At 45.6% G+C, this 19,889-nt stretch overlaps 1 protein-coding gene and 1 long non-coding RNA gene across 2 annotated transcripts in view; both read right to left on the bottom strand.

Moving 5' to 3' along the window:
- Positions 1-4,629: 4,629 nt before the first annotated feature.
- Positions 4,630-8,658, bottom strand: LOC134101099 (uncharacterized). The gene is made up of 2 exons (XR_009941347.1): positions 7,682-8,658; positions 4,630-6,152 (listed from the first exon to the last, which is right to left on the bottom strand). It is a non-coding gene; the product is annotated as an uncharacterized LOC134101099 (long non-coding RNA).
- A 274-nt stretch (positions 8,659-8,932) lies between these two features.
- The window catches only part of si:dkey-220k22.1 (multiple epidermal growth factor-like domains protein 9), a 106,221-nt gene continuing 95,264 nt past the window's right edge, over positions 8,933-19,889 (bottom strand). The window contains exons 5-6 of the mRNA XM_062554731.1: positions 15,762-16,031; positions 8,933-9,532 (exon numbers count right to left, since the gene is read on the bottom strand). Coding sequence (XP_062410715.1) covers positions 9,042-9,532; positions 15,762-16,031 — 761 coding nt within the window. The 3' untranslated portion in view covers positions 8,933-9,041. The remainder of the gene's footprint in view (positions 9,533-15,761; positions 16,032-19,889) is intronic.

The following is a 19,889-nucleotide window of genomic DNA, read 5'->3' as shown; positions in this document are numbered from 1 at the left end:
TAATACAAGGGGGACTGTCAAGCCCTGTGGTCCGGCATTGGCCATGAAAGGAAATATACAGTACTGTATGTGTGTGCACACAGACTTGCACTATAGAATCTAGAGTGCAGCTGTTCAGAGGTAGCCTGACTCTCGCCAGACCCTTGTAGTTCCGCCATGCTCCACCAGAGGCGTTTCGCTGAGCTCCACACAAGGGTCTGGACGCGAGGGCAATCCAAACCCCTGCCAGTGATCAAAAAATGAGCAACCAATCAGGAGCGCCGAAGCGAGTGTTTGATTCAAATAACAATGGCGGCACGCAGCGAGGAGTCTTGTGCTGACATTGATTCTGCTATTTCAACCGTTTTGTCGAATCTATCGAGTATTCATTCTTTAAAAGATTAACAGAGAATAGTTTTGAAGACATTTATTGGTGGCAAGGATGTTTTTACTCTTCTTCCGACCGGGTTTGGCAAGAGCTTGAAGAAGCCTAGCACGTCATTCAAGATAACAGGCAAGTGGTTTATCAAATCACATGCGAGGATGTTTTACAAGGACCCGCCTTCATAAATACATCTCCTATCGAGAAGTCCCAGATCCTTGTGTGAAGTAGACAGCGAACTACAGGATCTGGCGAAAGTCAGGTTAGTTCAGAGGGTGCTTGACTAGTAAATTACTCAGTGTTGTCTTTTATGTGTTTAATTATTACTTTTTAATCACTTTTAAATTATTGCCCTTTGCTTTTACCTTGTGTGTTTTATATTTATTACTAAACAATGCTTTGGCCATTGTCCTTTGTATTTATGCAAAGCACATTGAATGACAATAGTGTATGAAATGTGCTATATAAATAAAGTTGACTTGACCAAACATGTTCTTTGATATCGTAAAACTGATTTCCTGAACTCGAGGTATTAAGGACTATTGACTTTGCGGATCTGTGGTGACTTGAACTTCGCACAATCCTGACACCCACGCAAAAGAAATAATTTGGTGCTTGAGTGCTACAGGCCTTGGTCCACGGCAAATATGTGTGATCACATCATTTCAATAAAGACTCATATTTCCAATAGATAATATCACAAGATTTTATGTGGGGTGTCACGTCCCGGTCTAGGGCTAATAGGACATGACAAAAAAGTCGACGGCAAACGGAGCAACTAAATTAAAAAGTGTTTATTGACAAAAATATAATAATAAGAAAAATATACTGGAACGAAAAAAGTAAGGTAGTCCAAAGAATAGGCCGCAAAAAGGCCAAGCCGATCCTCAGGCTTTTCCCGACTCTCACTCGGGAGAACAGGCAGGAGCGGCGGCACAGCCAAAAACGCAGGGCGGAGCAGCAGCGCGGTGGAACATGGCAAGGTGGCAGCCAAAGAACGTGACGGAGAACGGAGAACGAAGAACCTAGAACCCTCCTTCTCTGACGTAGGATCCCACTTTTAAAGGGGGGACGCCCCAATCACGGCGCCCTGGCAATTAGCTGCAGTTTGCCCACGGGACGGTCTAGAATTAACAGAAATCACAAGACAGACACAGAAACAAGCAGACCAAAGCAAACACGCACCGAAATAAACATATAGGGACGTAACAGGGGACTAACCCATATACTATCTTAGTAACTAACTCCCACATCCAGCCAAAGCCAGGACGGATGTTGTTGTTACGAATCATTAGAGAGCGAAGTGATGGGCATTGAGTCAGATCAGGCCTGCTCCTTCCTTTGGTAAAAGTGAACAAGGCAAATATTTGATTGCACCCACCCACACAGCACATGTGAAGCAAAGAGCAGGAGAGGTCAGAATTCTTGTGGGAATACGGGTGAATACAATTATTCCCCTAGCAAATATTGATTCGTGGCAGTTTTCTCTCGCCAATATGTTTGTTTCCTTTTCAAATAATCAATGGAAACATCTTTATTTGCCTTCACAGCTCTGAAAATGGTTATTAAAATACCTACCAAGCCTCTCCATGTCTTCCCAATGTAGAGCATATCTTTTTAGCAGCAGTCTGGGGTTTGAAGCCCTCTCTCTGGCCTTGTGCTCACTTTTTAGGGCCCAAGCACCGAGATGCGGCCGCAGAAGCAGCGGCTGCATCGTAGGTGCAAGGCCCTATTGTTTTTGCTCAGATCATTAGGGCCCGAGCACCGAGGTGTGGCCGTTGAAGCAGCGGCTCTGGTCCTACTGGTTATGTGAGATTTTCTGATTTTTGCACATCATGTATTTTGAAATGCTTCTCGTAGACGGTTTATCGAACTATAGCGCCACCTAGCGCGTTGTCGGTTGTGGTTGACACATACATTCACAAAAATGGCTCAGATTTGGTGGACATGGGTGTTGTATTGATCTGAACAACTTTTACATTGAAACTATAAAGTGAATCTAAGAAGAATTTGAGTTATGATTATGATTATGATTTTTGCACATCCTGCATTTTGAAACACTTCTCCCAGATGGTTTGTCGAAATCATGTCGTATCAGCAGTAAAATGATCTTGAAGGATTGCCAAAGCAATTGTGAACAGATTTTTAAAGTATATTGAAATGGGGAAGGTTTGAATTTTAAGAGAGAAACAAGCCCCAAGCGCCAACGATGGGGTCCAAGCACCTGCGGTCCGCAACTCATGACAAGGTTTGAATTGAGGCGTCTCAGTAAAGAAACAGGAAGTTGTGTTATAGGCAGAAAAAGGTAACAATTTGGATGTAATTTGGCAGCTACATGTGGAATTGCTACTGCTGGTCAGAGACAGAGAAATGTGGCCTAGGGTGTGGCTTCTGGACTTTATAGCTCTAAAAACAGATATCCAAATATTAAGATTTATATTATGCCAAATATTGCGGAGATCCTCTATTCATCCTGTCTTTCTACCTCTTTAATTTGAACCCATCTTTCAGCATTTTGTTTTATTTCCATATCATATACCATAAGGCACTCTGTCATGGAGACCCAATATATTGTGTAAATCTGGCTAGGTGAAAGTATTAAAGCTCCACTGTTCTAATTATAAATATTTCCCCCAGAAAAAGAACAGCTCCACTTTTTTCCAAATCACCCAGTAGCACTGTACATAAATCGAAGACTGTAACCTCAGTCCACAAAAAGGAATCTATGGAGCAATGCCAATATAAATGTTTCATACTGTAGATTCATCATCCTCTTGACAGAAGCCGGTAAGAAGATGATGCAACTATTCCTGAAGTATCTAACTTTTGCCACGCTTCTAAACCTACAGTATATATTAATTTATATTGAAATGATCTAATCTTAAAATCAAGAGTTGTTTCGAATATTATATCAAATACTTGAATCCAAGGTATAGGTACTGTACACCAAAGATGTTTTCCCATTGGCCAAATGTAGAATAGAATAGAATAGAATATACTTTTTTGATCCCGTGAGGGAAATTCAGTTCTCTGCATTTAACCCAATTTAACCGAATTAATGAACACACAGTGAGGTGAATCACACAATCCAGGGCAGTGAGCTGCCTGCGCAATCAGCGGCGCTCGGGGAGCAGTGAGGGGTTAGTTGCCTTGCTCAAGGGCACTTCAGCCGTGGACTGGTCGGGGATCGAACCGGGGATCGAACCGGCAACCCTCAGGTTACAATGTTCTTCTTCCAGGTTAGTGGCAGAGATCCTAATGGTTGATTGTTATTGATGAATAGTACAAGTTGTTCCGTAAGTCTCTGTTATTTATTTAAATGTCTTAACTTTTCCTTTTTCATTAATGACATAATTGACAAATACGATTCCTTTTTAGCATTTGTTCAAAATAAAATGTGTGTTTGTTTATTAACATATTTGAGTTGAACCATAACAACTGCCTCACTTGTGCTCGCTGGTGCTCACTAAAAATGGTGCTACTGTTCTCTGTTCACCATTTCTTGCCTTCTGGCTGTACAGTATGTTTTGGATCATTATGATCCAATGCCGCCTGCTGGGGCTGGTCCCTCGGCAGACCGCCTGATCTGTTCCTCCAGAATCTTCATGTAGCCCCTTGTTTTAGTGTTACCATTTACTTTGAGAAAGTCACCGGGATCCATTATGTGAAAAACAACCAAAACGAGTTCATTTCAACAGCTGTTCTCCACTGTGGGTATTTGGTGGTTGAAAGTTTCACCCTATCCCCAAATGGACCACTTGGTCATCATGGATGCTGATCATGCATCATCAAGGCCATCGCCCACCAGAAGCGTACGCGGTGCGCCGCGCCATGAAAACAAATAGAATTCCATTGTTTTCAATGGAGCAACGCCCACTGGAAACGTCTGCCGCGCAGCAGCCGCACAGCAGCCGCACAGAGATAGAAAACTATTCTAAAATCCTGCGCGTCAAGCCCAGACCGCCGAACACCGCTGAACGCCGCTTCTGGTGGGCGCCGGGCTTCACTCTTCTCCAAACATCCACAGTTCAGTGTGACCAGGACACACATGGACAAAGAACTTCCCGTGTTTGAGTGAGAAATAGTTTTTTTCCATCAAGTGGGAGCTACTGGCCCTCTCACACCAACACAAGGGGCTACATTAAGATTCTGGAGGAACAGATCAGGCAGTCTGCCAGAGACCTGCCCCAATACTGTAGGCTCTGATGTTCCCTTGCTGCAGTCGGACACAGGACCTGTAAATCAATAACAAACTCCAAAAGCCAGAGTAAACAAAAGGACTGATTGTTTTATTTAAATGTGTGTAGCATTAGTTGTGTTGTGTCCCATAAGACAGAGTAGCCTACTGTATGCATGAACAGAGCTCCTCCAGTCTTTCAACAGTTCTTCCCCATTCAGTACAGGATTGTGTGTGTGTGTGTGTGTGTGTGTGTGTGTGTGTGTGTGTGTGTGTGTGTGTGTCTGTCTGTCTTTGTATGGGAGGGGATGGTGGTTAGAAAGCTGTCTTTTTTTTTTACTTGTCTATGACTGGTTGTGTGTTTAATATGCGTCTCCAAGCCTGCGAGAGACCATATACGCCCTAATCTTCGCTCCAGACAATGTTACAAGATTCCCTAACTGTACTGTACCTGTGCAATAGTTTTGTATTTACAAACTTGTCTGTACAGTCCATCATGAGTAGCCTGACAGCTACTGACAAGCTGAGGGGTGTGGCGGACATGTGGGGGGAGGCGGGGTAGAGTTCCTGAGGAAGAGACACCATTGGCTGTGGGTGAGGCCATCTTCTCGTAAATCCTCTCGTAAATCTCCTGGCATGGATATGGAGGAGAGCTGGGAATCATCCATGTCATGCTTTGGGCACGTTCTAGGAATTTGGCAGCTCTCCACACAAGCTTCACCCTGATTACTGATCACAACAGCCCCTTTTAGTTCCCTTCACATGAGGAGTTTTTTTCCCCTCCCAAGGTGAAGAGATTCAGGACACAACCGTACTCTTAGTCTAGGTCATTCATGTGCAACCTAAAGATATCTATGAAAAACACATTCAAAAAAAGAAACTCTAAATTTTAGAGGTTAATCAATAAATAAAATAAAATAAAATAAAATCATCAAGACGAGCTTGACTGTATCGAGGAATTTAGCACAATGCAAATAAAATACTGGCAAAAGTTAAATCTGAGGATGATAGAACCGAGGCTAATGTGCAACCTTAATCTGTGTAGAAACAGACAATAAAACAACAAAATGAAAAAAAACAAAAGTAAAAATAAATAATAATAAACAAAACAATCATAAAACAGCTACACTTTTTTTACACCCATCTGTTGAACTGCTTTCATCTTGGGTGCCTTCAGGTGACCGATTCTCGATTACTGTGGCTCAGGGCACACGATATTGAACATCCCCTGCGAAACCGTCCACTCTCGCCTTACTTAGCTAATACGGACTTCCTAACCATCAACCAAACAACACTGGGATGGCAGTCTGCCTGGTGTGATGAGCTACGATGAGCTGCGGACGAAACAAAACAGAAGCCAGGCTCAAAAGAGAAGGTCTGATGAGAAGAGACGTGCTGGACCCAACAGCACATGGCCTACAACTGAGGAGGGCATCCCTCTCGCTGGGATGCCCAGGAGGAGAGGGTCACGGACACGGTGCAGTGGATGGGGACTTGTGATTGTCCAGACTGAGTGGCCTTGAGCTGGTTGGAGAGATGCTCGTGGTGGAGGCACAGCAGAAGGGGCACATGGGAAGAACGTTGGCCTGGTCCCCATGGCAATAGAACTCGCTTCTGGGAAAGAGAAAGAGAAAGAGAAATATCGTAAATATCCTGACAGATGACACAATCACACAATTACTTCTTTTTATACTCCAGGCAATATTTACGGTAGAATAATCATTAATTGGCATGAGCGCCGACACCCAGAGCGGAGAAGTGCATGCCTTCCTGACTAGACAAGACAAACAATCATGACACATTACACACAGAGCAAAGGCTGAATCTGCACTGATCTGTGCTGACAGTGATGGATGTCCAAGTGCAAGCGGAAACCAAGGATTAATTCAGTCACACAAATGAAAAATGACTACACTGTGATTCATGTGATTACTGTATGTAGGCACTGTACAATTACTGTACGTTTTTTAAATACAAACAAAATTCAGTAGCTCAAGACCAAACACTTACTCTAGACACTGTCTAGTCTGCAGTAGACTGTGGAGGCATGTGTCTGTGTCTTTTTAACACGTCAACATGGATCCACAGAACTGTGTGGTTATAGGGGGGGAGCCGTTGGGCAATAAAACCACAAATGGAATGGGATCCGTGCCCACAGGTTGGAGTCTGACCTGAGGCCATATCCTGAATCTCACTCTCACCATGATATTCAATTGTGTACTTCAGTTCCTATCAACAAAACTGCCCTTGTGTTGGTTTGATTGAGTAAAAGATAAATCAAATGATAGTAGCAAACTTCAGTTCTTCTGAAATTACTTAGAGTAGAGCATAACATGTAGAAAAATGATTTATTCATTATGGAGGATATCGTTTTGGAACCAAATTCTTCAAATGTGGGGCACATAGTAAGAACTGAACAGAAAAGTCCCAAAAAGAGCCCAATCTGGAGTTGATAAGGACAAAATAGAAGATGGACAGCGCTCACATTTTCAAAAGAGATGAACGAAATTCCTTAGAAAATGAGGCGACAAAAGGACTGTGTAACACACTGATACTCTACTTGTGAATACACAAACACTTACAGACTTACATTTACGTTGGTGGGAAAATATTGGATTGATGATTCTGAAACCTTGAACACTGATACTCTACTCATTGCCATTCTGTTCTTCGTGGGAATTTGTTTGTGAGCCATTTTTAAAAATGTGCCAAATCTTGATTATGACATCTTTACAGGCCAGTCTCTGCCAGATGAAATACACAAACACTTACAGTTGTTTGTTTGAGGGAAAATATTGGATTGATGATTCTACCTTTTTAGCAATGGATGGATCTATTGCAAAGTTCGATGATGATCTCTACGCAATATTGTCTGCATCTGACACAATTTCCAGGAAAATGTACCAGACTAGTGCAGTGCCTGTTTAAACATGATATTGCTGTAGAAAACGTGTAGTCTAGCGCAGTGCCTGTTTAAACATGATATTGCTGTAGAAAACGTGTAGTCCAGTCACTTACCGGCAGGTACGCCTGCTTTACAGTATGTACAGTGAGCAGAATTTAGGCATGGCTGCATTGCTGCTTTTCTCAAAAGGTCAAAAAGGCTCATAGTCAGAAGAACACGGGCACTACAAATGCCTTACCTGTGCTTCAAACTGTACACTTTGATGCACGCTAGCGCCCAAGCAGACTGTGTGAAGAGACAATGCAGCTACACCCAGGAGATGCGGCCTCCCTGTCCTGTCCTCCCAAACCGAGTCCATCTTGGGAGTCCCACACATACTGCAGTACGGTACAACTCTGCCCTCCACAGGCCAACATTGTCATTGCATGCTCAAACTGAGTGCCGCAAGTGCTGCTGTGCTCCTTACTGAGCAGGGCACACACACTCCATTGTGATGGATGAATGGACACTAGAGCAAGGTGATGTCAAGAGTCAAGAGCACATCTTCATGAGACATGTCTTTGTCAGAGACATCCTCCTTATGTCAGTCATGAAACCCAGAGAGCTCACGGCAGAGACCCCCGAGCAGGAAGCACCTGTTTGCATGATTGTTCGCGGTGACAGTGTGGCCGGGGCTGCCGAGCCTTTGTTCAGGCAGGTGCAGGCCTGTATCTTGAGTCAGAATGTGATGTGCACACCTGAAGGTGTCATCCTTTACTGTATCTCCTGTACGTGTGGGTGTAGTGGTGGTGGTGGTGGTGGTGGTGGGGTGACATGTCTGAGAGTGTGTACAGAAAGCGAGTGAGTGTTTTTCTTTTTTAAGTCTTTGTGGTTTCATACATATAATGCAAAGGTACGGTCTCTGGCTGCTTTGCAGTCTGTGTTAACACTGGCCTTGCTACAGCTGAGCTTCATTGTGGCAAATGATCAGGGCTATCAAGAGTCCCTCCTGCTCATGCCGTGAAGTGGTTCAACCCAGACCTTCACTGCCACTTCCCCCCTCACCCCCCAATCCTAAAGCCATGGTTCAGTCTAATGCATCAGTGTCCATTTAAAAAAAAAAACAAAAAAAACACACAGCTGTTCCATGTCCATGTGACTCTATAGCTTAGACAGAGGCACTGTTTCACTGGGGTAATATCAAGGTGCAACTTTGCAATCACTTCCAGGACTCAGCCTCCCTTCCTCCCTTCCTCCCTCTCTCCCTCCCTCCCTCCCTCCCTCCCTCTAACCCTCTTTTTTCAATCCAACAGGATCAGATATACTGCACTATTTTAGTGAAGTTCCCACCCTCCCCCACTGTTCGAAAAAAAAAAGAACATGAGTCAACGTTTGACTCCCTTCCTCCCGGTAACACCCCCCCCCCCCCTTCCCCTGCCCCCTTTAGTGTGGTCCTAGTAACAGGGAAGGGGGTGGGGGGTTGTGGGGAGGAATACAGTACAGAGAGATCCCAACCCCCCCCACTCCTCCCCCTTCCCACCCAAGGGAGAGGGAGGAGAGCAAGAGTGTGTCCGTGGGCCTGTGTGTGTGTGTGGTCCGTGGGCGCGCGGCGCGCCCGCTCACGCCTTGTAGAGGTTGGCGGCGCTGCTGAGCGCCAGCTGCCCATTGGGCGCCACGTCCCCCCCCTCGTCGTCCAGCAGGCCGGACACGTCGGCGTTGGGGATGCTGTCGTGGTAGCTGCTGAAGCTGATGTTGTCCTCCTTCAGCTCGATGGTCCAGAAGGGCGCGTTGAGCTTGCGGTTGCGGTACTCGCGGTACGTGTAGACGCCGCCGGCCACCGCCATGAGCGCCACCACCACCACGATGATGACCGCCAGCACGATGATGTTGAACTGCGTCCAGGAGACGCCGTCCGGCGCGGCCGCGGTGGTGTTGGGCGGCGGGCCCAGCGTGGTCAGCAGGGCCTGGGCCGGAGTCGGGCCGGAGCTGGGGGTGGGGCTCGGCGTGGGAGACGTGCCGTTCGGCGAGCTCATGATGCTGCTGCTGCTGACGCTGACGCTCTGGGTGGAGGAGGGAGTCGTCGTCGTCCGCACCGCAGGAGTAGGGATGACTACAGCAGGGAGCAGAGAGAGAGAGAGAGAGAGAGAGAGAGAGAGAGAGAGAGAGAGAGAGAGAGAGAGAGAGAGAGAGAGAGAGAGAGAGAGAGAGAGAGAATGGCAGTATGTGGGAAAGAGGAAGGAAGCAAAGAGGGAGAAAGGAAGCACAAAAATAACATGAGAAAACGGGAACTACATTTTATTCAAGAGCAAAGAGCACTTTGGGAGGGAAGACACTTCTGTCAGTTCACACTCATTTAGAGTGGGACTAACACACTCTGCTAGCTCTGTCTAAACACGAAGATCACAAACAATGGACCCCCTCTGAGACTCACTGCAATCATCTGTTTCAGTAAATAATTAACACCAAAGACATTCTCCGTTACAACTCCACAAGAGCACTCGTGCAAGACAACTGAGGAACAAGAGCCTGTATCTGGAGGGAAACAAGCCTGTTTGGCAAATGCATTTTGTATGATTGCAAATGCAGACACTGGGAACATGGCTCGCTAGCACTGGGCGTTCCACAGATTACTTTAGCAGAGACGGTCCATCATCTCAAACACAGCTCGGAAGAGGACTTCTGTCTTGCACTACTGCACAGACCTGTTGTGTGTGCAACTGTTGTGTAACTGTTCTACTGGTGATGTCTGAATCTTAACACTATTGGACTCTTACCTATCTGCGTTTAGTGACTGTGATACTGCGTTCAAATATTGCAGCTAAAAATCAAACTGTTTAAATTCTACCATGACATTCCAGCAGGTCTCTGACGATGCAGAACTTGACAACTTGACATGGGCAGACACACGCAGACACACGCAGACACACACACACACACACCCACACACACCCACACACACCCACACACACACACACACAGCTGACACAGCGACTGGCAGACAGGACGAGTGCAATGTCAGGCTGACTTCATAAATGTATTCCCGGTCTCAAGACGGGGGGAACTGGGAACAGGCGTCGGCTCCAAGATCCAAGCCGACCCCAGCTGAGCTCCTCTGACTACCGGCACGATGGGGACCTGGGGACCTGACTCGACGACTCTTCCCCCGCCCCCCTCCCCTCCCCCCCCCTCCCCTCCCCTCCCCTCCCTGTGTGCCCTGGAACCTGTGTGTGTGTGTGTGTGTGTGTGTGTGTGTGTGTGTGTGTGTGTGTGTGTGTGTGTGTGTGTGTGTGTGTGTGTGTGTGTGTGTGTGTGCTGCCTCTGATCTTCACCCAGCCTCCTGTTCACTGTGGCAGTCAGCACTTCCTTCCTTCCATCCACGCACACCACGAACCCCACGCACTCCCGTTACAACCAGCCTTCTCCACAGTCCACGCTAAAGACCAGGAACTGCACAGTGTCGTGGTTTAACTTTTCTGGGGGACTTTGGAGACTGCAGAGGAGTCAGTAGCTACAGGTTTCAGCTCATTTGCATTCTAATATATTCGAATGCCATAAAAAAAAAACTTTTGATGGCATTCTTTGTTAAAAGTTGGCAACCATGCTAGAAGTTAGTAGAGGGCTCTGAGGTTCCAGAATCCAGTGGTTGCCAAAATCATATTTATAATTTAAGGTCAAATTTGAAGGTCAAAAGGTCAAAAACAATAGATGTTATGGTTCGTCTTTTTGGGGGGCTCTATTGTCATGGCATTCTTTGTTAAGAGTTGGCAACCATGCTAGAAGTTAGTAGAGGGCTCTGAGGTTCCAGAATCCAGTGGTTGCCAAAATCATATTTATAATCTAAGGTCAAATTTGAAGGGCAAAAGGTCATTAGTTTATAATTAATAAATACATAATAAACTGCAAGTCTAAAAGGAAAATGTGCAACCAAACACACATTCTCATTTCATAAAGTTTTAGCAGCATTTAAAGTGGCTATGGCTCGTTTCTAGTCTGTCTGTACTTGTATTGCTCTGTAAGGTCTGCGAGGGCAGTAGCTCCAACAGGCAGTGACCAGGGTGCGATGGCTCCTTGAGGACCTCCAGTGGGAGCTGTCTGTATAGAACATTAAAAAGTTGCATGGAAACCCAGCTAGTGTCCATGGTCCTCTACAGCTAGAAGTGATTGAGGTATTAGAACTATCAGCATACTGAATCTGCTGCGGTACAGATGCACACCGATCACTTTGATCTGTAGAGATGTACAGTAGGAGGAAAGACATCACAGAGGGCCACTTTAGATCAAAGATTCTAGAACAGAGCTCTGAATCTTTGCTTTAGACTGATCCAGGACCAGGACGTCTGTGGTATACGATCTGTAGAGATGTAGGAGGAGAGACATCACAGAGGGCCACTTTAGACTGATCCAGGACCAGGACGTCTGTGGTATATTATCCTCATTATCAGTCTTGCTGACAGTACCTTGGTGCCCCTGCAGAAAACAGCACTACAACACAAGCAGGCATTTGTGCATCCTGTCTGCCGTGTTTGGGACCGTGTGTTACTGAAGAGGACCACATCTTTCACACGCTCTGTTTCAATCCAACCATTTAAGGCTGCCAGGTTGTTTCTTTGAAAGCATTTCCAGATGTTTCTTGTCCCCGTTACTTCTGCTTTCTTTCTACTGCGATCTCTCCATTTCTCTCTCTCTCTGTCCCTCACATCCTCCATCTGTCGTTCCCTCTCCCAGCCCCCTGATGTCTCCACAGGACCCTCTTCTCCTCCTCCTCTTGACACTGTACAACCCATTCTCTGTGCTGGCCCTCCTTACATACAGTGCCCTCCAAAAGTATTGGAACACATGCTTAACGTTAAATATAAAATCATCTTTTAGAAATTAATCTTAATGCCTTAAATGAAACAATGAGGAAATATTCAACCTTTAAGGACATTAATTTTCTTTGTGAACGAATAATGTATTGTAAATAAATAAATGTTTTCCTTAAAATATAGGGGGTCATAAGTATTGGAACGCCCATGTTAAATTCCCATAGAGGATTTTTATTTCGTTATTGAAACATGATTTCAGTTATTTCATGGATCCAGGACACTATGCACTATGCCCTTGGCCTTTGGAATTAAAATAACCCCACATCAACACTGTACCCTTCACCATACTAAGAGTTTGGCATGCTTTATGTCAGTTATTAGCTGTTAGCTAATTAGCTGGTTTGAATTGCATTGAGCTCAATGAGAATGAAACCAGCGAATTAGCCAACAGCTAATAACTGACATATACTGTATACTGTACATCTATTTCTTTCTGTTCCCATCACTCCCTCTCTTCATCCCTCCGTGGGTACGAGCAATAAGACTCCTACTTCTCCTACATAATCAATGTCTGTGTCTTAAGTGACTGTCAAGAGAATAGCACATTTAAATTCAATTCAATATATATATATTTTTAAATGCATGCACAAAGTGCATGTTAGACAAAATTAGAGCTCACAATGAAGACTGTCTGTCCTTCTGCAGGAGAGAATCCCACGCGACTCAATGTACAATGGAGATTTAGGGGCTGTCTTCAATACAGTAAAGGTCTAATTGCAACCATTGCATGGGATGGTAAATGGTAAATGGACTGCATTAATATAGAGCTATTCGACTCATCAGAGCATTCAAGGCACTTCACAGTTAATGCATCACCCCTCACCTCTTCACACACACACACACACACACACACACACACACACACACACACATGGTGGAGGCTGCCATGCAAGGCACTAACCAATGTACATAGGGGGAGCGGTTGGGTCATAAGTGTTGTGATGGAGGACACTCTGACGCAAGGCCAGCAGGAGGTGTAATTACCCCAGGAGCCCTCTGAGCACTGCATGACCCCTCTACCTCCTGAGTCCACACACACACACACACACACACACACACACACACACACACACACACACACACACACAACCAGGAGCCCTCTGATTACTGCATGACCCCTCTACCTCTTGAGTCCCTTCCTACCATGACACATGTGCTTAGACAAACACTTGAACATTTAAAAGCCAAAACTACTTCTGAAGGAGCAGGAACTTTACTGCAGCCAACTCTTCCAGGAGGAAGTTTTTAATATTGCCAGCAAAATAGCATGGGTGGATATTTCAGAGCATCAAAATGGAACCCCTGCCAGCTAGCCTAATCACATTTCCACCAGAATAATAATATTTCTCACATCTTGTAGTGTCAATAACAGCTTTAACAGCAGCTTGGGAAAGGATTTGTTCAGACTCATGTCAGCCTCAGACTAACATAACTAAACTGTCACTAAAAGCCAAAAGCATAGGATTATGTCTGTATGTCTTTCAACATCCCTGACACACACACACACACACACACACACACACACACACACACACACACACACACACACACACACAGGTTTAGGTATATGTGTCTGTGAAGACATTATAATCTGCATTGTTAAAGAACTGTTGGATGCCATGATAGTTTACACTGCACAGCACACCCCACCCATCCATTTGCTACTTCATACCCCCCTCCGACACACACACACACACACACACACACACACACACACGTTAAGGTATACAGTGCCTATAGAAAGTCATCATACCCTTTTGAAATAGTTACTTTTTTTGTCTTACAGCCTGAAATCAAAACCCATTTAAAAAAAAAATCTTTTCCAGTTTTATTTACAAATGTAGCTGTACAACATCAAAATAATGAAAAAAAAGTCAACAGTTCTGAAAATTAATAAAAAATTAAAAACTAGAATAACAGGGTTGGAAAAGTCATCATACCCCTGACTTAATACTTTGTAAAGCTTCCTTTTGCTTTCATTACAGCCATCAATCTGTTTGGATATGTCTCTATTATAGCTTTGCACACCTGGATAGGGGAATATTTGCCCAATTTTCCGTGCAGAAATGTTAAAATTTAGTCAAATTCTGTAGGGAATGGCGATGGACTGCTCTCTTCAAGTCAATCCACATATTTTCTATAGGATTTAAGTCAGGGCTCTGACTTTGCCACTCAAGGATATTCACCATCCTATCCTTAAGCCACTGCTTTGTTCTTTTGGCAGTATGTTTAGGATTTTTGTCGTGTTGGAAGGCGAATGACCTCCCCATCCTCAGCTGTTTAGGAGAGGGACGCAGGTTTTCCTCAAGAATTTTGGTGTACTTGGCAGCATCCATTTTCCCTTCTATCCTGACCAATTGCCCAGTCCCCGCTGAAGAGAAACATCCCCAAAACATAATGTTGCCCCCACCATGCTTCAAAGTAGGTATGGTGTGTTTTGGGTGTGTTTGGGTGTGTATACTGTGTTTGGTTAGCGCCTGGAGCTCAGTCCAAAAACTTCAATCTTAGTCTCCAAAAAGTTCGATCTTAGTCTCATCTGACCATATAAGCTTTTTCCACATGGTAGCAGAATATTCCAGATGTGTTTTTGCACTGAACTCCAAGCGCAATGTTTGGCGAAAACCAACACAGTACACCACCCAAAACACACCATACCTAGTGTGAAGCATGGTGGGGGCAACATTATGTTGTGGGGATGTTTCTTTTCAGCAGGAACTGGGCAATTGGTCAGGATAGAAGGGAAAATGGATGCTGCCAAGTACACCCACATTCTAAAGGAAAACCTGCGTTCCTCTCCTAGACAGCTGAGGATGGGGAGGTCATTCGCCTTCCAACACGACAATAATCCTAAACATACTGCCAAAAGAACAAAGAAGTGGCTTAAGGATAGGATGGTGAATATCCTTGAGTGGCAAAGTCAGAGCCCTGACTTAAATCCTATACAAAATATGTGGATTGACTTGAAGAGAGCAGTCCATCGCCATTCCCTACAGAATTTGACTAAATTTTAACATTTCTGTACGGAAAATTGGTCAAATATTCCCCTATCTAGGTGTGCAAAGCTATAATAGAGTCCAAACAGATTGATGGCTGTAATGAAAGCAAAAGGAAGCTTTACAAAGTATTAAGTCAGGGGTATGATGACTTTTCCAACCCTGTTATTCTAGTTTTTAATTTTTTATTAATTTTCAGAACTGTTGACTTTTTTTTCATTATTTTGATGTTGTACAGCTAAATTTGTCAATAAAACTGGAAAAGATTTTTTTAAAAATGGGTTTTGATTTCAGGCTGTAAGACAAAAAAAGTAACTATTTCAAAAGGGTATGATGACTTTCTATAGGCACTGTATGTGTCTTTGAAGACATTATAATCTGCATTGCTAAAGAACTGTTGATATTTTACACTGCACACCCCACCCATTCGCACACCCCCCCACACACACACAGACACACACACACACACACACACACTGACCTATGGCTCTGCAGGTGCGTGTGAGCGGGTCTCCGGTGTATCCGGGCAGGCAGCGTTGGCAGTGCAGGCCGGTGGTGTTGTTGATGCAGCTCAGGCAGTGGCCGGTGTCGGGGTGGCAGGTGCGGGGCGAGGTGCGGGGGTCGGCGTTGCCGCTGCAGTTGCACGGCAGGCAGATGCTGTCTGCGTTGTAGAAGCCATCGCGGCACTGCTCGCAGTTGGGGCCCCGGTACTCCGGCTTGCACTGGTCACACACCGGCGTAGCGCTCTCGTCTGCGGACACAGGTCACAGGTCACAGGTCAGAGCAGCACACAAACAGGTCACGCACAGGTCACAGGTCACAGGTCACAGGACAGAGCAGTTGGGGCCCCGGTACTCCGGCTTGCACCGGTCACACACCGGCGTAGCGCTCTCGTCTGCATGGGGACACAGGTCACAGTTACAGGTCACAGGTCAGAGCAGCGCACACACAGGTCACGCACAGGTCACAGGTCACAGGTCACAGGTCACAGGACAGAGCAGTTGGGGCCCCGGTACTCCGGCTTGCACCGGTCACACACTGGCGTGGCGCTCTCGTCTGCATGGGGACAGAGCAGCGCACACACAGGTCACGCACAGGTCACAGGTCACAGGATAGAGCAGCGCACACACAGGTCACGCACAGGTCACAGGTCACAGGTCACAGGACAGAGCAGCGCACACACAGGTCACGCACAGGTCACAGGTCACAGGACAGAGCAGTGCACAAACAGGTCACGCACAGGTCACAGGTCACAGGACAGAGCAGCGCACAAACAGGTCACGCACAGGTCACAGGTCACAGGACAGAGCAGCGCACAAACAGGTCACGCTAAACATGGGCTGCACATGGAAGGAGACTGGATGACTTGAAATCTTATACTCAGAACAGACTTCAGTGGTTAAAATGGTATACAGTTATTTCCTATGTATGAGCCTCATTGTGTATAAGCCGCAAGACTGTGTTCTATGCAAGTTAAAAGAGACAAAACCATATTAATACCATGTTAACTGCCCCTGTGTATTAACCTCATAGCTGAAGAAATGCTGCAAAATCAAAGTATAAGCCACTGCTAATAGTTGGAGGTGGAGACTTGAGATGGTAGAATGGACTTGGTTAAGGTACATTTGAGAAGTTAAAATAATATAAGCGATGTAGAATTGAGATGTTACAATAGGCAATGTGGACTTCCAATGTTACAATGGACACACATGTTGCTTGACATTTACTTACACGGCATCCTACTTTGTAAACCACTCTGAATAAACATTTGCCAAATTAAAATGGTTTCATGGCCAAATTCAAGGACGTCTGGGCTCATCTATGATTTCCAAGCATTTCATGGAGTGGTCCGTTCAAGAGCTTCATGGGGTGGTCGGTTTAAGAGCTCACTGACCCAGAATATAGTGTCCATGTTTCATCCAAATTTCTGCTCCCTCCAGCACAGTTTCCATGTTGGGTCCAAGAGTGGCTTGGACAGCTGGGCTGATTCGAATGTGTGTGGACTGTGGACCAACTGCCCTGACCAGAACTCGGAGTGTAGTTTCACAGCCAGCGATGCAAAGCCTCAACTGCTCTGCTGCATCGGTTAGAATTTAAACTAGAAGCTTGGCTGCATAAAAGCAGATGGAAGGAGTTACTGCCAGGAGATTTAAGGCCAATATGCTTCTTTCATCAGCCTTACTTATACAGACAAGCCACAAGGGGGCAGTGTCGCGCTGCACTCCTGACACCATAAAACTGGACTCGAGGGGATGCATTATACAAACACAGTATCCTTGCCAAGTGGACATTACTGAGTAAATAAGGACACTTTAGATATTATCTATGAGTAGGGTAAGAGGAGACCATAACACAAAAGGGCGCACACACACAAATAAATACATGAAAAAGAAAGTACTAAGTCCGGATCTCAGTGCTACTTCTCAGCCCTAGGCCAGTGTGGCTTTTCCACAGACACAAACAAACCAGTTACCAGCAACACTGCAACCTCACAGCTCCTCGATGCCCGGCAGCCTGCCCGCCACACAATACCAGAGTGCCCACAGCGACGCCTGCTTCAGATGGGCACGGCACTTTCCACAACAAACAAACAAACAAACAATCGAGGCATTCAGAGCAATGAGGAAATGAAAGTAGAAATGTTTTGTGCGCTTCCCTCTTCTTATTTCAGCCATCTGAGGTCAAAACACAGGCAACTTGGAGATAGCTGGGGAAGCTGCCCTGTTCAGAACTTATGAGAGAACTTATGCTTGCAGCTCATATCTGCTCACAGGAGTTCAATTTTATCAGGAGGTTGTAGAAGGTTCAAGAAGCGCAGGTCACGGTAATGTTCTGGCACTGGCAGCATGAGAGAAAAGATATCTATGAGAAAGCTCTCTCTCTAGCACGACCCACATGTCTGAATGAGAGAGGAACAGTTTTGATGCGTCATTCATGAGACTGTTCCATCCAGCGAATTAACTTTGTGTGTGTCTGGCCAAGACAAATGGAGGGTTCAATCTGCTATCAGGTTATTTGCAAGAGAGAGGGTAATGCTATGGGGACACATGCGCAAGCCCAGAGGTTCTGGAGGGGTGGCATGTCTCGAGCCTAAGTGATCTCTCTGGCCTATCGGAGCCCTGATCTAATGGCGAGAGGGATTTAGTGCCGTAATCTAAATGTCAAGCCCCAGACATCCATCTCGAGGTGACTGATACAGTGGACGTGGAAATTCCTTAACAGGATTGCTTTTGCCATCGATCCTATTCAGGCTCCTTCTTTCCCCCTTACTCCCTCACTGAGTCTCTCTCTCTCTCTCTCTCTCTCTCTCTCTCTAGCAATGCCTTTTCATTTTTTTGCCGTGTGCTAATCACAGCAGCTGTATTAGATAAACTATACAATGTGCTGAGTGCGGAATGCATGACGTTGCACGCAAACGTTGCATGTCTGCAAATTGAAAACCTGGTCCAGATAGGCAGGAAAAAAAGCCATGAATGGAGTCGTAATAAGCACCAGGCCTTTTGCGCACACAAGATAAACATTCATTATGGCAAGGCAAAGACTTTTTTCTGACTTGCTTTCTTTATAAGGGAAAATGTGGAAAATATGGAGACAGAGAGAGAAAGAGAGAGAGAAAGAGAGAGAGAAAGAGAGAGAGAAAGAGAGAGAGAGAGAGAGAGAGAGACAGACAGACAGAGAGAGAGGGAGAATGAATGAATGGCAGAAAGTAAGATATGGTGAGAAGGAGATCAAAAGCGAGAGAGGGAGGTGGGAGGATTAGCGGCTAGTGTTAATGTCATTCCTCAGTGAGGGCCGGGTGGGTGGGCGGGTGGGCGGCTGGGTTCTGGTAACCGCAGTAATCTCACTCTCCGACACAAGCAGTAGCCAGTAACCAACACTCACTGGCAGAGAAGCAGGCAGCCGGTTGGCACACACAAGCAGGCGGGGACTCAGCAGAACACACACACTCAAACACACACACACACACACACACACACACACACACACACACACACACACACACACACTCAAACACACACACACGCCGCGCTCGCACACACACACACACACACACACACACACACAAATGAACACACACTCTTTCCTTCGTCAACAGCATAAATATGCCAGCTAAATGTGAAACACAAACATCAAAGCAAAGCGTGTACGTGTGTGTGTGTGTGTGTGTGTGTATATGTGTGCATCTTTGTGTGTGTGTACATGTGCGTACGTGTATGTCTGTGTGCGTGTGTACGTGGGTGTGTGAACAGATCCCTCCACACATGCTTGTCCCTTGTATGAGGGTGGCTAATGACCACCATGAGGGAGACATGACAGCAGGTGGAGAGGAGAGCCTGGACAGGGACTGGTCTTCACTCAGACGGCTGCCTTATCCTTGGCCTTGTCCGCTAAACCTGGTGGAAAACAATCTCTCTAAGACCCTACAGCATTCAGTACTAGTACAGGCTAGTTAGAGGATGCTGATTGGCTGATTGAATGAAAGTGTTGCCGAGCTACGCTACTATTGGTGTTGATATCCCGTTGTTAGGTTCCCAGTTCCGGAGGCCAGCTGGAGGCGAAGAGAATGGAGACGCCTATTTACTGCTTATCTCAAAATCAAATCGCCAGG

Source organism: Sardina pilchardus, chromosome 14 (genome assembly GCF_963854185.1).
Source record: "Sardina pilchardus chromosome 14, fSarPil1.1, whole genome shotgun sequence".
NCBI classification, from domain to species: Eukaryota; Metazoa; Chordata; class Actinopteri; order Clupeiformes; family Clupeidae; genus Sardina; species Sardina pilchardus.
This window is presented reverse-complemented; position numbering and strand designations above follow the sequence as displayed.